Here is a 15,632-nt window from a genome sequence, read left to right as displayed (position 1 = left end):
ATTCGATTATATGAAATATTTTTAAAGCAAAAGATAACGCCAAAGCAAACTTAATTTTATTTATGTATCGATTATATGGAACAATACATTTATTTTCTCATCATCTAAACATTTTTCCTTCCATGATCATTTATACACATGACTAACAAATTAAATATTGCTTAACTTAATAACATTTCAAATATTACAATAATAATTCAATTAATATTATCACATTATGGAGTTGACAATCTAGTTAAATCAATATTTTGCTTGTTTCCATCAACTTTTGCTTGAATTAGGTCAATCGAGAGCCCTACTATATTCAACTTTGGTTGCTATCGAGGTACAACATTTCGCCAACACTTCCCCTACTTGAGAGCACTTCCCACGCCAACACTTCTCCCTTGATAGCATAACTAATTTGCGGTTGTGATCGTGTAATCACTACCAACTAGAAGCCCCATCTCCCTTAGTGTTAAATGGGGTATTCCGATAGGGGCTAGACTATTGACCGCATAACCACTAGCAACAGAAACTCTTAACTACGTAACTACTACCCTAAAAATGACATTATGTTTTACGAGTTGTTTATCTATAAATGTGATAACGTAACAATTTCTCTATAAAACACCATCATAATAATAAATATCCCCCATTCTTTCAACATAACACATTTATTTCTCTTTCTTTTTCTTTCAAATAACAATAACAACAAATATATATATATATATATATATATATTTACTTGTTAAGTTGGTGCCGAGGGTATATAGGTGGTGTGTACCTCCATTGAAAGAGACAGCACAAAAAATTAAAAAAAAAAATCTTACATGGTGTCGCCACTTGTAAACCTATAATCAAAATTTTTTTTACTGATATTTGGTGCCTCCATTGAAGGAGGCGGCACCAAAATTAATAAAAATTATAACTTTTTTTTTTACTCTGAGAATACCCGTGAAAATATGATATTTGAGAAAACTTGTGCCGCCTTAAAAAGTGGCGGCACAAAAAATGGTTTTTTAACTAATTATTAAATTAATTATGAGGCAATAATTGGGAACATTTTTGGGGTGCTGCTGCCTTGAGAAGTGGTTGCACCCAATTTAAGTATAGATTTTAGATTATTTTCTTAGATAATTTGAAACTTCGGTCATTTTTATAATTTTTTTAATATTATAAAGTTAGTTTTCTAAAAAAAGCCGGAATACATTTTTGAGGGGCATAATTCCAAAATTTATCCACAACGTTTCGGGTTTTTTTATTATTTTAAATTTCTCTCTTTTTCTTCCAAGTGCACCTTTACTTGCTATTATTTTTCAAAGTCGATCCAATTTCAACAGAAAAATTAACGTGACTATTAATTAACTAATGATCAATTATTTTGCTAACGTGACATGACACTTCTTTTATGATTTCACGTTGGTGTGGTATTGGGGTGTAAATAAGATATTGATATTTACAAACTACTTAAGTTTGATTTGAAAAATTTAAATTTGATTTAATAATGATCAAGTTGAGCTTGAACTATCAATCGAATCAATTCAAACTTAATAATAATTGATTTGAACAATTAGTGATCCTTATCAAATTTTTATATTTTTATATTATTAAATTACGTTATTATTCTTAATATATATTATTAACTCGAAGCTTAATTATTGAGTCAATTCAAGTTCAAATTTAAATTTGAGTACAAAATTTGTAAACAAATTTAAAAATAAATATTTAATCAAGCTACTCAAATTGACATATTAGCAACCCTGGGACATTTTGAATTAAAATTATAAAAATATATACATTGCAAAAATAAAATAAAAATATTCAAAATGCAATATTTATAAAAATTCAAAAATTAAGGAAAAAAAACTAAAACCCTCAATAAAAACCAGAATCCTTTCGATGGAAGGTGTAAAAATGGAGGATTCTCAGGTCAAAGAGTGTGAAAACGACAACAATACACAGGAAGATACTCAAAATCTCAAATGGAAGAATCTGAGCAAAACAACAAAGACATGGAATTTGCACCTGCCCTTACTTCCATCCACCCGATGCCGAACTCAGTTGCAGTCTCTTGAGTTCAGTTCCAGTCTCCTGTAAGCTTTTATCTTCCCTTCTCTTCTTTTAATTTCCTCCAGTCATATTTAGTTGACCTATTGGTCTCCCAAATTCCGAAAAGAAATGAAGATTGTTTTAAAAGAAAATATTGGGCGTTGGCGGAGAAGATTGTGCTATGAGTTTGGTGGATGCGTCGAGCGGGGCTTCGAGTTATTAAATATGAAGCAAATGGGAAACTCTTTGTATCTGCTGGAAATGACAAGCTGGTCAAGGTTTGGTCTGCCGAGTCCTGGCGCTGTATTGCTACTGTGTAAGTTCATAAACACCCAACTGTCCTTTCTGCTTTCTTGTTTTAGTTTCCATAATTTCTGGGGGAAAACCTTTCTTCATTTTAGTGATGCATTATGAATATGATGTATGGCAGGTGTTCTGAGAAGGGAGCGAGTGCACTTGCTATAAGGAATGATGGTCTTCATGTCTGTTTGGCTGACAAATTTGTAGTTGTTTGGGTGGTGAATCTTTCAGGAGTTGGTGGAACTCGAAGGTCCTCATAACGAGAAGGCAGTGCCATTGCTTGCTTATTATTGTACTATCATTACTAGCCTGGTAATTGATTATATTTTTTATTTTTACAATTTTTGATAAATTTATAACTTTTATAATTTCTATATATTTTTGAATTTTTAAAATTTTTATCATATATCTTTAAATTTTTTTATAATTTCAACCCAAATGCCATGTCATCATGTCACGTCCACGTCAGTTTTTCAGTTAAAATCAGATTAATTTGAAAAAAAAGAAGAAGGATGAAATTGAAAACCCTAAATATCAGGGGCAAATTTTGGAATTATGACTTTTTTAACTATCATAAAATATAAAATTTATATAAAATATATTTCTAGCCACTGACAATTTCTATTGTTTATATATTCGTTTCATTTGTATCATTATTCTATCTAGATCCTTAAAGAAAGTATTTCTTGATCGTTACTCTTATATATTAAAAAAAGAAAAAAAGATGGCTCTAATCTGAGCTAGCTTTTCAACACCTACAAAACATTACAAATTCAGATAACATAAAGTCTTTGAAACTACTTTTGCCATATATACTTGAAAATACATACATAATATCAGTTGGGTCACATTTTCTCTCCATCGATGACAATCTCGGGGATGTGAGCAATCATTGACCAATTTTTGCATTTCTTGATTTGGCCTGTGTCGAATAACTTTGAACAGCTTGTAATTTCAAGGTACTCTAATGCTTTGAGAGAGTACAGTGTTTGTGGGAAAGATGCTAACTGAGGACAGTCCAAGACTTCAAATCTTTGAAGTGAAGTCAGATTTCCAATCCATTCCGGTAACGTCTTCAGATTCGAACAGCTCGAAATCTGCAAATCTTTCAGTGTGGTGACATGTTGAAGACCATCAGGCAGAGAACTTAGTTTCGGCATATCCTCGATTCTCAAGGTGCGGAGGCATTGCAGTTCCATGACATTCTCTTCCAAATCTTTTGACAGATCCAGCTCTCTGCATTCTTTGATTTCAAGCTCTTCAAGGGCTGTTAGATGTTTAAACCCTTTGAAAAGTGACTTGAGTATTTCACAACATCGAATATTGAAAAATCGGAGTGAAGTTAAACTCTTCAGGCCTTCCTCAGTTAGGCATACTAGGTCAGGACAATTTTCTATTGATAGATGTTGAAGAGATGTAAGATGATGAATCCCCTTCTCTGGAAATGACACCAAATCTATGATACCATCAATATGCATAACCTTTAGCTTGGAAAGATACAATGGATACACCAAATTTGCTCCTGCTGCTACCATTGCTGACTGTTGCAAAAGCCTTGCAGGCGTATTCTTTAGCTCCAGTTCTTCCAGAAATGGATGCAATGGCATATGTGTCAGGTTGGTGCAAATCCCAATTTTTAATTTCGAAAGACAAGGGAATGAGACCATTGATTCCTTCTTCTGCAATGGCCTTTGTGGTGATGCTGCTGCGCCATGATTATTATTGGTAACAGGAGGGGCTTCCCTCCACCATCCCTTCAGATTTCGCAAGTCAAAAAACACTAATTCTTCTAGGCAAGGGAAGAATTCTTTACCTTCTCTTCCTCTATTCATTGGATTTCCCTTGAATGATAAAGATGAAGAAGACTCGGCCCTGCTATCTTCAATGTATTCGACAGCAGTTATCACTTCAAGCCTGAGCACCTTAAGCTTGGGAAGCTGACTGAACAACGGGAGATGTATGCATTTAATACAATTCCATATGGTGATTTCAAGTAAGTTTGGGAGTAGCAAAGCCATGTCAAAGCTCATCCACTTTGGGAACCTTTCAGCTCTATATCCATAAATGTGAAACTCTTGAAGATTTGAATGTGGCTGCAGGCCTTCCAACAATGCTTCATCTTCTTCAAAACTAACATGATTATTAACTTCTCGACTCCAATCTAAAGTCAACACCTCTAGGTGTTGTTTCTCCTTCAAGTTTGCTTCCTCGCATTCTGCTGCAACATTTCTCAAATTTTCCAGCTTTGCTATCATTAGTTCTCCCCTCAGCTCATTTAGGTCTTTCAGTTCCCTTAGACCTCCACTGGCCATTTCGAAGGAACTCATGCCTACTACAAATCGTGTTAATGTTTGAAGCGAAGTTAGCTGCCCAATCCCGGATGGCATATGTGTCAAACCAGTACATTGACCAGTCTCAAGATGCTTAAGACTAATCATGTTACTTAATTTTCTCGGAAGCTGTTCTAATCTCTTACAAGAATAGATTTTTAGTGTCTGCAAATTAAGCAACTCAGTAATGGAACTTGGGAGTTTTCTGATGACTTCATTCTTGGAGAGATCAAGATACCTCAAATGTTTCAACTTACCGATGATCCTCGGTAGGATGTGAAGCCCGGTATTGTGTAGATCCAATACACGCATAAGCCTAAAACTTGAAATGATTGCTTCATGATCAACCTTGTCCAAAACTACACGATGAATAGGTTGCATTGGAAGAAGAAATGTCCGTATTTTGTTTGCGTTGAGCAAAGTGGTTGGGATTTTCCAGGATGAATCTAATTCGGCACTCAACGACACATGATGAGTTCTTTCAGATATGTTTTCACAATCCAGATCTACCATGGAGCAGTCACTCCCTGCAATTAATTGAGCAAGGTCATGCATGAGGTCATGCAGTTTGCAACTTATTACATTGCCCCATTCATCATATTCCACATCTTGAAAAAAGGACCGCCTGAGGAGATCCATGAAATACTGGCCCCCCAATTCCTCGAGGCATTGAATTCCCTGCAAAGGTTGTATAAACCCTTCTGCAATCCAAAGCGAAATCAGCATTTGCTTGTTTATCTCATAGTCCTTAGGAAACAATGAACAGTAAGCAAAGCACTGTTTTAAATAGGATGGCAGTTGTTCATAGCTTAACTTCAGTACGGATAATACATCATCTTCGTTTCGAGTTAGCATTGACAATTGCCTCTCTTTTAAAGAGAGCCACTCAGTTTCGGTATCTTTGGTATATAGAACGCCACCTATGGTCCTTATCACGAGGGGATTACCGGCACATTTTTTGACAATGTCCTTCCCAATTGCTACTAATCTTGAATCATTTGTCTCTTTGCTTTCTTTAAATGCCACTTTTTCGAACAAGGACCAAGACATGTCTTCTGGAAGGCCTTCCAACAGGTAAGGCTGGCTTGTGCCTGTAATGGAAGCAACCAGTTGAGCACGTGTAGTGACAATTATCTTACTGCCCCTTGCACCATTCATCAACAAATCTGCCAAATTCAGCCACCTCTCCCGACTATCATTCCACATATCGTCTAACACAAGTAAGTATTTCCGGCCATCGATCCTTTTACGAAGGTGAGTTTGCAAGGAATCCATCTCGAGACTTTCATACTTGGAACTAGTAGCAGACTCCAAAATCTTCTCAACTATCATTTTCACATCAAAAACATCGGAAACACACACCCACATCCTCAACTCAAAATGCTTCACTGTTCTCTCATCATTGTACGCTAGTTGAGCTAGAGTGGTCTTGCCTTGTCCCCCTATCCCAACTATTGGTATCACTGAAACATTGTCAACGCCATTACTCTCCAACAACCTTTTCATGATGGCATCTTTGTCACCTTGTCTCCCAACTACATCTTCCTTTCGGACAAACGAATGTGTCTGCCTCCTCTCAACCTTTACAAGTGGTATGCTTATAGGGGATCGGTCCGTAAAGTGGTATTTAATTTTATCAGCAGCTATTGCATCTAATTTCTCCCTAATGGCCTCGATTTGATGACTTATCTTAAGATTGTAAGTTACTTGACTAACTTTTGAGAATAGAAAGCTTACCTGTTTTCCCCTTTTCCCCTGTTGACGTTTCAGAACATGAGTTGAAAAATTATCCAACAGGTCATCTGTATCATAAACTGCATCTTTAAGCTTTCCAAGCCAATCCCTAACCTCATGGCTCTTGGCATGCTGATCCTCTGCATCCAAAAGTACAGCTTTAATGGTGGAAACTGTGTTTTTCAGTTTCTCAAGCTGTTCTTTGACACCCCACACCAATCCGATTTCCTGGAGGGCAAGGTTGCCTATCTTTCCCAGGATCCCATCAGCTATGTTGAACAAACCTGCTTCTGCCATTCTTCTCTTCTCGTAAAACACTAACAGCAGCAATGGTTAAAATGCAAAGCTTTTGTTGATCTGGTAAGCAGTTTAGCCATAAATACAAACGGTTGACATCAATTTCATTTTCAAATTAGATTAGCTGGCTATGTTAACAAGTCTAGTTTTAAGATTAAAATAATCTATGAGGAGGATAACATGGAAAGTTCATTGCAAGTAAAGGAAACCCATTTTTAATTAGGCCCCAGATAGGTAAAGACAAAAACATGCTTGACATTTATTTATGCTTTCAAGTGGTTGTGGAAAATACCCCACAATCCAGCAGTGTCAAAAGGGACAAACTCAATCTTAGAGAAAACAACTACGAAATATGTGCATCAAAATGAAGGATTCCATTAAAATCGAATGAGTCGATTACTACAGTAACAGGATGAAACTTCAATCATAAATACCATGTTTGGTTGAAGGGAATAGAATAGCACTAATCATCCTGACTTTTTGTCCTCCCATAGTAGCTAATCTTTAGTATGGTATGTAGGGGTGAGCGTTCAATCAAATCGAATAAAAAAATTTCGAGTTGACAAATTATATTTTATCATCCTAACTTGATTTAAAATTTTCTCAAATCGAGTTGAGTGAGATGAAATTCGAACCGAACTGAATCGAATATATTTGTTCGAGTTAAATTAAAAAAAAATATTTTAGGTCCCTATAATCACTGTCACCCACTGCAATCAAATTTGTTATTAACTTTAATCCCCTTATAATTTATTTATTAATCTTTTATATATGGGTTAACTTCTTTACTTGCTTAGTTGTTTCAATTATTTCTTATCATTGTCACTATGTATTTTGAAATTAAAATATATTAAATGTAAAATGTGATTTTTTAATAAAAATCATTTTAAAGATAAAATGTGAAATTGGTAAATGGTGAGAAGTAAAAATTTAGAGGGAAAATAAAAAGTTTTGGAGGTTGAGGGAGTAAAATTGAGGGGATACATGGGAGGAGTAAAATTTTGGGAGAGAAATATTCAAAAAGAAAAGAAAAGAAAAGAAAAATGGAGGCAATGGGTTTGGGGTAGAAGGGGGTGGGAGGGGAGGGAGCAAAAGTTATGGAAAAAAATGGGAGAGAGTAAAAGTTTTGAGAGAAAATTGAAGAGATTTAGGAGTTTGGGGTAATAATGTAAATTATTATAGTTTAATATTCGGTTTATTCGAATTATTCGAGTTATTCGAATTCGAAAACCAAACTCGATTCGAATTCGAAATTCAAAAAAAAATCGAGTTGACTCGAATAACTCAATTAATTCAAATATCTCGATTCATTTAACTCGAAATTTAAAAAAAATCGATTTTTTTTATTTTTTTGAGTTGAATCAAGTTTTGCTCACCCTAATGGTATGACCAAAGAATGACTATTTCATGCAAACTTGAATAACAAAACAAATTTAATTTCCAAATTACTCCTTTAAAGCTTGTACTCATAAAATATAAAAACAAAATATTTGAGATAATTTAGCATAGTTTAATATAAAAATTTATTTCAAAGTATAATTTAAAATAAAAATTTTTAATATAATTTAATAAAAATAATTATATTAAGAAATTTATTAAATTTTTATTTTTATTAAAAATTATTATATTAAATAATAATTATATTAGATTATGATTAAATTATTTATTATTTATTATTAAATTATATTTAATAAAAAATTCTTCTAAAGTTATTCGATCATTTCAACTTTTTCCTCATACTATTACAACATTTATTCTATTCAATCAAACACAAGAATATTATTACAATTCTATTTTATTTTATTCAACCAAACAATTGAATTCTTGATTCAACTCTATTTCATTATAGTCTTATTCTATTCCAATGAACCAAACATTTAGTAAATTTCTTATAAAATGACATTGTGGTTTTAATCTCCAATTTAAACATAATTATTTTAATGCAACCCATATGTTTGCTTTGGGAAAATAGATCTTACCTTTTCTTTTTCTTTTAAGTATTTATATTGTGTTAAACTACATCCAACTTTCATAAAGAATTTGTAACCCGTGTGTTTTAAGTTTTATATTTAATGCAACCCATGTGTTTTGGACATTGAAAGAGAATTTGTAATATGGGGCACTGTATTTACATATTTTTATCATTTTACTCATCTGCCATTAATTTGTCACGTCTTAGTCAACTAATTTTAGTAATTTTTCATTTTGATCTCTCAATTTATTCTTTAAAGTTAATTTTTTGTTTTTAAAAAGTTAAAAGATAAAATGAGTAATCAAAATAAAACTTATTAAAATTGGGTGACTAAAATGAGTGTATGTAATAACAAATTAACGGTGAGTGACTAAAATGATTAAAGTATATAACAACATTGCAAACTTTATTTTAATGCCCAAAATGAAAACTTATGAAAATTGGATCACGATAACCCTTTATTTTTTAACTTTAACTATATATATGTTTTTTTGGCTTAATGCTCAGTTTGGCCTCCTAACTATGTCTATTTTCCTACTTTGGCACTTAAACTTTTTTTTATCCCAATTTGATACTTAAATTATTATTCCATTACCCAATTCAACCAATTATTTTCTAATGGTGTTAAAAAATCTTGTTGCCACATGACACTAATAAAAATATGCCACATGGCACCTTTAAACCAATTAAATAATATGCCATGTGACACTTATGTTTATTTAAAATAAAACATTAACCATTCATTTACTATCGCTCACCGACTTTAACTGTCAACGTGGTGCTAATAGAATGTGTCATGTCACCCTTCCTTTTTTTCTAAATATTATATAATATATTGTTAAAAATGTAAAAGATCATATATAATATAAATAATTCAAAAAATTTAAAACAAAGTTTAAAAATAAAATAAAATTCTAAAATATATAAATATAAATTTTAAAAATCAAAATATTATATAAAATTGAAATTTTGTCATAAAATTTTTTTCCAAAAATTTAAATTCTAAAATTAATATATATATTTCTAAACATTTAAAACTATATATATATGATGAAATTTATCTATTTTGGAAATTTAGATATATATATATTTTGAAAAATTAAAATTTAGAGTTTTTGAAAAATAAAATTTATGACAAATTTTTAGAATATATATTTTTGAAAATTTAAGTTTTCTTTTGCAATTTTTTAAAATACATTTTATATAATATTATAAAAATTTTCATTTTTATATAATATTTTGATTTTTAAAATTTATATTTGTATATTTTAGATTTTAAAGCTTTTTATTTATTTTATATATTATGTATTATTTTTATATTTTAAAACAATATATTATATATAATATTTTAAAAAAGAGATGTGGTGTATTTTAATAGTGTCACGTGAACAATTAAAGTCGATCAATAGTAAGTTAATGTTTTTATTTTAAATAAATTTAATTATTTCGTGACACATTATGATTAGTTAAAAGTTGCCACAAGACATATTCTTATTGGTACAATGTGGTAATCCAATTTTTTAACATTGATAGAAAAAATGGATTAAACCGAGTAGCGGAATGATAGTTTAAGTACCAATTTAAAATAAAAAAAAATTAGGTAGCAAAGTGAGAATAAACATAATTCGAGGGCCAAATTGAGCATTAAACCTTTTTTTAAATGCAATACAAATAAAAATAACTAACAAACAAAACCCTAAGCAATCGATACTCTCTTACAACGATACGAGACTTTGGTTTCATAAAAGGGAAAGGAAAAAAAACCTCCCTAAACAACTATCAAATATTGTCCCTGAAATAAGTACAAAAGTGAGAGACGATAGGGCTTTAAGAGGGACTTTTTGGGTAGGAGGTGCAATAGAAAATGAGTGACGAAGAAGAAGAAAGAAGAGAACTGAACTTGGTTTCAAAGAAGGATGAAGAAGAGAGCGAAAGCTCAATGACTCCATGGGAGCAACACGCCAAAGTTATAAGCATTCCTCGCTTCGATTACAAGGCTCCTTCTTCTTTGCTTCAACGTTCTCACTCTGGTTTTCTTATCACTTGCACTATTAGTACTTCTGCGGTCCCTTTCCCTGATTTTCTTCAATTTTCTGTTCTGTTTTTTGTCTGATGGCTGCTTCTTTTTTTCAGTTTGGAAATGGGGTTTTGACATTTTCTTTTATCTTGTTATCAGAGAGGGAGAAGAGCGCGACGAAAGAAGCTATGGCTATCTTTTCTAAGGTCTTGTCTTTTTCATCTCAATTTTTTGATTTAGTCTTCCTATTATAGGCATAGCTAATTGTTGATTTCATTGAACCATGTCCTGAGATTTCGAGTGGGATTCGAGAACCGAAAAAAGAAATGCAAAAGTTTTGGCATCCAATGTTAGAAAGTAACAGGAAGCAGTTGAAGTTCTCTCTCTGGGAGCTATAATTGCTAATTGTTGGTTGCATAAATAATGAACGTTGCTTTATCCTTCCATATGTTTAAGTAACCTCTAGAGTCTGTATAGCCCTTTCATAGCGTGATTGACACTGCCACTGTTGTTTCACAATATCATTTTCGTTTTTCTTTCTAACTGACTGCGAAAAAATGCAAAATCTTCAAATTAAGTTGTATCCGTTAATACATTATAATTGAAAAAAAAATAAGAGATTTTCTCTTTCTATTTTACATTGACTAATTGGAGTGTGCACCACTTTTGGATGATGATGCTAAAACACTGAATTGGTGCATTTGACATTGTAGAGCATGCGCCACTTTTGAATTGTTTCTTTTGAGGTTTATGGAAACAGGTTTCTGGTATTGGGCATGTTGTTGTACTGTTTTCAATACTAATGCTTGTTAATTGTTTTAATATTTTGCAGTATGTTGGCCCCTTCAATGGTGATGACGACACCTTGGGATGTTCAGGAAACTCTGATGCAAATGCTGATATTAAGAGAAGGAAAATATATACAGAAGAAATTGATCAGAATATTGGCAATAGTGTCGACAGCTCAGAGATCACTGATGCAGCCGGTGGGTAGTTTTCAGGCCTAAGAGACTGGCACTTTGACATTCAGTTCAATTTTGCTTATGCCCTGGATTCTAAATTTATTGAGAATATCTCATTGTGGTAGGGGGAATTCCAAAAGATGACTGCTTTGTATCTGCAAAGACGGATAAAAGTCAAGCACCAGAATTTGTTCTTTCACTAGTCAAGCTATCAAGGAGTGGTTTGCTTCTGCTTACCTTCCCATGGGGGAACTCGTTAGACACAATAGATGTTGTTTCAAAGATCTTTTGTGATCTGGAGTCTGGGAGTTTAAAGTCACCACTGTAAGTTTGTTGCAGAAATCCTCAAGTTTATTTGTTTTCTCCTTTTGGCATGTTTATAGTTCTTACCCTGGCTTCTGTTTCCAGAAACTCTGGTTATGTCTGAATCATCTTCCAAATGACACAATGAGATCTCTTCAGAAAATATTGTTAGAGATAATATCTCAAGTAGATCAAAACATAATTGGCTCCTAAACCCTCAATGAGCTGGTCTAGAAGTTCTTTAAGAGAATAGTATTACTAAAGTCCATTTAAACTTTTTATCTGAACATATTTCCTTTGTACTTAAAATTACATGTTATCACTTTGCAATAGTAGATGGATGGAAATTGTGTAGGAAACAAGTTGACATTAATCATGAAATAAGTTGTACGTAGGCTGCTGTTAGAACTGAAGACATGGATGATTAATACCTTGCACCACCCCAATGTTAATATAAGAAAGCTTAGTCTTAAATTTGAAGTGCATTTAATTTTTTTTTTCTTTTTTTTGCACATATAATTTTACGAGTCAAAAAGTTAAAAAAGATTCCACAATATCTCCAATGCAGTAAGTTAAATTATTTGCAGATCATGTTTTCACTTGCCTCTTCTATGAGCTTGGTGGGTTATCACTTCCCAGGATTGCCAAATTTGTATTTGTGATATCTTCACGGCTGACAATCGCTGATTTCTTTTCTATCCTTGCATTATCATTCATATGCTTTTCCTTTTTCTTCAGCAATCTATCATGTTTACTGAATTTTGGGTGAAATTTCATTTCATTGGTGCAGTTGGTGTCACCGCATCTTTCCCATCCAAGCTACCTGTACTTTGAATGAGAAGGAACTGCAAGCAGTTGTATCGAAACTTGTCTTTCAATTTGTGAATGATAAGCGGAATAAACTTGCACAACCTCTAAAGGTTTGAGCTTTAGGTTTTAGCTTTTATACTTGAAGTATGTTGCCTGAGAGGTTTATGGAACATTGGGATAGGTTATCTTGGTATGGTGAAAACAAAATGTTAAATGGAATGCATTTTAACTATTGTATTTGTTTAGATGACTTATCTTTCCACGTATGTGAACACCATAAGAATAAACTCACTGCATCCCTAAAAATTGTGGTCTCTAACTCAAAATCCAGCCACCTAGGTTTATTTTTCTATACTCCATATCTGAGTTATATTGTCAAATGAAATCCGTCTTCCTAACATAAATGTCTGCATTTTTCTTTTAAATACGAAGTTGTACAAGTTCAAATCATTATTGCTATCTTTAGTTTGCAGTTGGGTTTAACAGAAGAGGGACTGAAGAGAGCCAAATGAAAACTTCGAAAGATGCATCAAAGAATTCTGATATGTCTGTATTATTGGACCGCAACAAATGCTTTGGTGCCGTGGCTGCTGCTGTTAAAGGCATTGTTTCAGATTCAGTTGTGGATCTGAAATCTCCTGAGGTACAAGATCCTATACAGCTTGTCATAATGTTTTCTGTCCTTTTCACTGCCTAACTGCAATGGCAAATCTTTCAGCTATCTATTCTTGTTGAGTTGCTTCCCCTTTCTGGAGTGCCTAATGGATCGCTATTGGTTGGTGTGTCAGTTTTACCCCAAAACCTGGTTAGTACTAAGCCAAGACTCTGCATTAAGCCACTGGTTTGCGATAAAAATGGGAAGAAGGCAAGTTAAAGCAGGTATGTGTTTAACAATGTTTTATATGATGAGACTCAACGTCTTTGCAGTAACGGTAATATGAGTCCATGGTGAAGTAATTTTGTATCCTGTACCTTCACCCCATTGGAGTAAAACTGCTTTAATTTTGATGAAAAGAAAGTGCTTTCATGGTTGAATTTAGAAGTTAGTGTGAGCAAACAATGGTCCATTTATCTCCTAAATGGTTTTACACGTGCATGCCCGGTGGTTGACTCCATGGAGACCAATGTTGAGATGCCGCCATAAAACTTGAATTGCTCGTTAGAATTTTTTTTTTTTTTAAAAAGGAAATTTAAGATTTGCTATGTCAATTACAGCTTAGGGCTTTAGTCTTCAACAAGTTCTTCACCCTCTGGTGAGAGTTTCGGAACCTGAACTTGTAAATTGTGAGATATATTTATTTATATGACTTGCTAATCCAAGGTAGCTTTTCCAATTGGTATTCTGTGCAATGTAACATTGAAAGTTTTTCCTTTTTTTGGATAAACAATCTATTTTTATGGCATTATTCTTATAGCATCACTTCTAACTATCAATCAATTAGTTGGGTTGCGACTAAACTTGTTCATGACCAGACAAGGTTGGGCCAAACCTGATTACCCAAAAATGTGTTTTGTTTATGGTCCGGCTCTATCCAAAGCAAAATCTGAGATTCATGAGTTGGGATGGGTTATGGGTAGTTATAAGTATTATATAAAAAAGAATAGATATTATTAGAATTTATAATTTGAATAATAACGGTGAAGCAAAATCACGAACCATTAAAATTGGCTTTGGATTTAGGATTGCTCTTTCCATAGATTGAAAGTTAGAAAATTCGAATGAAAGAAAAGATTATAAGTACTCATTCCAATCTTAAATTTATTAGATATTAGTTCTTTAAAATGACTTGTTCTATTGTTACAGCAAAAAATTATAGGGAACTTATGAAGCGAGTTACGCCATGATTGGTGTGGAGGGCTGAATCCCCCTTTTGGTGAGCTGTATTCATAGAGGAACGAGGGTTGGATTTGGGGTAAAGTTACCCTCTCTTGAGTGTAGTGATCGGGTGATATATATGCTTAAGATATTGTTGGAGTCAACTTGAATGAACCTTGTGTTGTTGGATATGATAAATTGATGGATGTTGTTAAGAGATCTGTCCAACATATCTTTTGAGTTACGTGGATTCTTGGGAATGATGTTAAAAGGTTCTTATGGTTTTCAACTGTGCTGACAATGAGGTTTAAGGTAAAGATAAAACAATTGTATAAATTAATTTGATTAAATCTTAGATTTTCTATAAATCAAATCTAATTTAATTAAAAATTATGTATTATGTCAAATTGAAAATACATCAGTCTTCAAAAAGAACATTTAAAATTTCAAGTTTTTTTCATGGAATTAAAATATGTCATAAATGTTTGTATTAATCGTCAAAATTTATGTACAATTGTTAATCTTATTAAAAATAATTTTATTAGTCATTTCCCATACAAGGCTACTCAGCCATATTTCGAAACAAATGATATCAAATTTAAATTTTGCATACTGAGACGAAGTTGCAATTTATAAGTAACACATAAGTATTTTCTTTTAAGCAGCTTACAAACCTGTAAAGTAACTTTTGTAAGGAAAACGGGTGAAGTTAACATATTAAAAAAAAAAATCCGAACGGGTCATTAGACCCGTCAATACACCTCTGTATTTTTAATGTTGCAATCATGTCTAAAGCACTTTATACTTATATCAATTTTAGCTATTTAACAATTTATTTTATATTTTTATATTATATATTATATATTTATTTTGTATATTGTTTAACTTGGCCATGCCTGGCTTAAGACAGTACGAAGTCAATATCTCAAAACCTAAGTTTCTCTAAGAGTCTCCAATCTTCAAGTTATTTCCCGGTGATTAATATGCCCCATAAATTTGAGTTGTTTATAGAAACGAGTTGCTTTAACTCAGTCAAGTATATAAAACACTTCAACAACGT

At 32.6% G+C, this 15,632-nt stretch overlaps 3 protein-coding genes across 4 annotated transcripts; 2 read left to right on the top strand and 1 right to left on the bottom strand.

The window, feature by feature from the left end:
* Positions 1-1,883: 1,883 nt before the first annotated feature.
* On the top strand, positions 1,884-2,769 carry LOC105794349 (uncharacterized WD repeat-containing protein C713.05). Its single transcript, XM_012623496.2, has 2 exons — positions 1,884-2,347; positions 2,462-2,769. The coding sequence occupies exons 1-2, from the start codon at positions 2,226-2,228 to the stop codon at positions 2,589-2,591; spliced, it is 252 nt and encodes an 83-aa protein (XP_012478950.1). The 5' UTR covers positions 1,884-2,225; the 3' UTR covers positions 2,592-2,769.
* Positions 2,770-3,176: 407 nt separating this feature from the next.
* Positions 3,177-6,692, bottom strand: LOC105794348 (putative disease resistance protein RGA3). The gene has a single exon (XM_012623493.2). The coding sequence runs from the start codon at positions 6,690-6,692 to the stop codon at positions 3,177-3,179; it is 3,516 nt and encodes a 1,171-aa protein (XP_012478947.1).
* A 3,680-nt stretch (positions 6,693-10,372) lies between these two features.
* Positions 10,373-14,090, top strand: LOC105794347 (uncharacterized). 2 transcript variants are annotated; one of them, XM_052628384.1, is made up of 7 exons: positions 10,373-10,694; positions 10,841-10,887; positions 11,514-11,667; positions 11,769-11,967; positions 12,737-12,866; positions 13,223-13,399; positions 13,475-14,090. In XM_052628384.1, the coding sequence occupies exons 1-7, from the start codon at positions 10,529-10,531 to the stop codon at positions 13,628-13,630; spliced, it is 1,029 nt and encodes a 342-aa protein (XP_052484344.1). In that variant the 5' UTR covers positions 10,373-10,528; the 3' UTR covers positions 13,631-14,090. The 2 variants fall into 2 exon arrangements, with proteins under 2 accessions (XP_052484344.1, XP_012478946.1); XM_012623492.2 differs by having other exon boundaries at positions 10,373-10,718.
* Positions 14,091-15,632: the final 1,542 nt, after the last annotated feature.

Source organism: Gossypium raimondii, chromosome 3, assembly GCF_025698545.1.
Source record: "Gossypium raimondii isolate GPD5lz chromosome 3, ASM2569854v1, whole genome shotgun sequence".
In the NCBI taxonomy this organism is placed as follows: domain Eukaryota; kingdom Viridiplantae; phylum Streptophyta; class Magnoliopsida; order Malvales; family Malvaceae; genus Gossypium; species Gossypium raimondii.
This window is presented reverse-complemented; position numbering and strand designations above follow the sequence as displayed.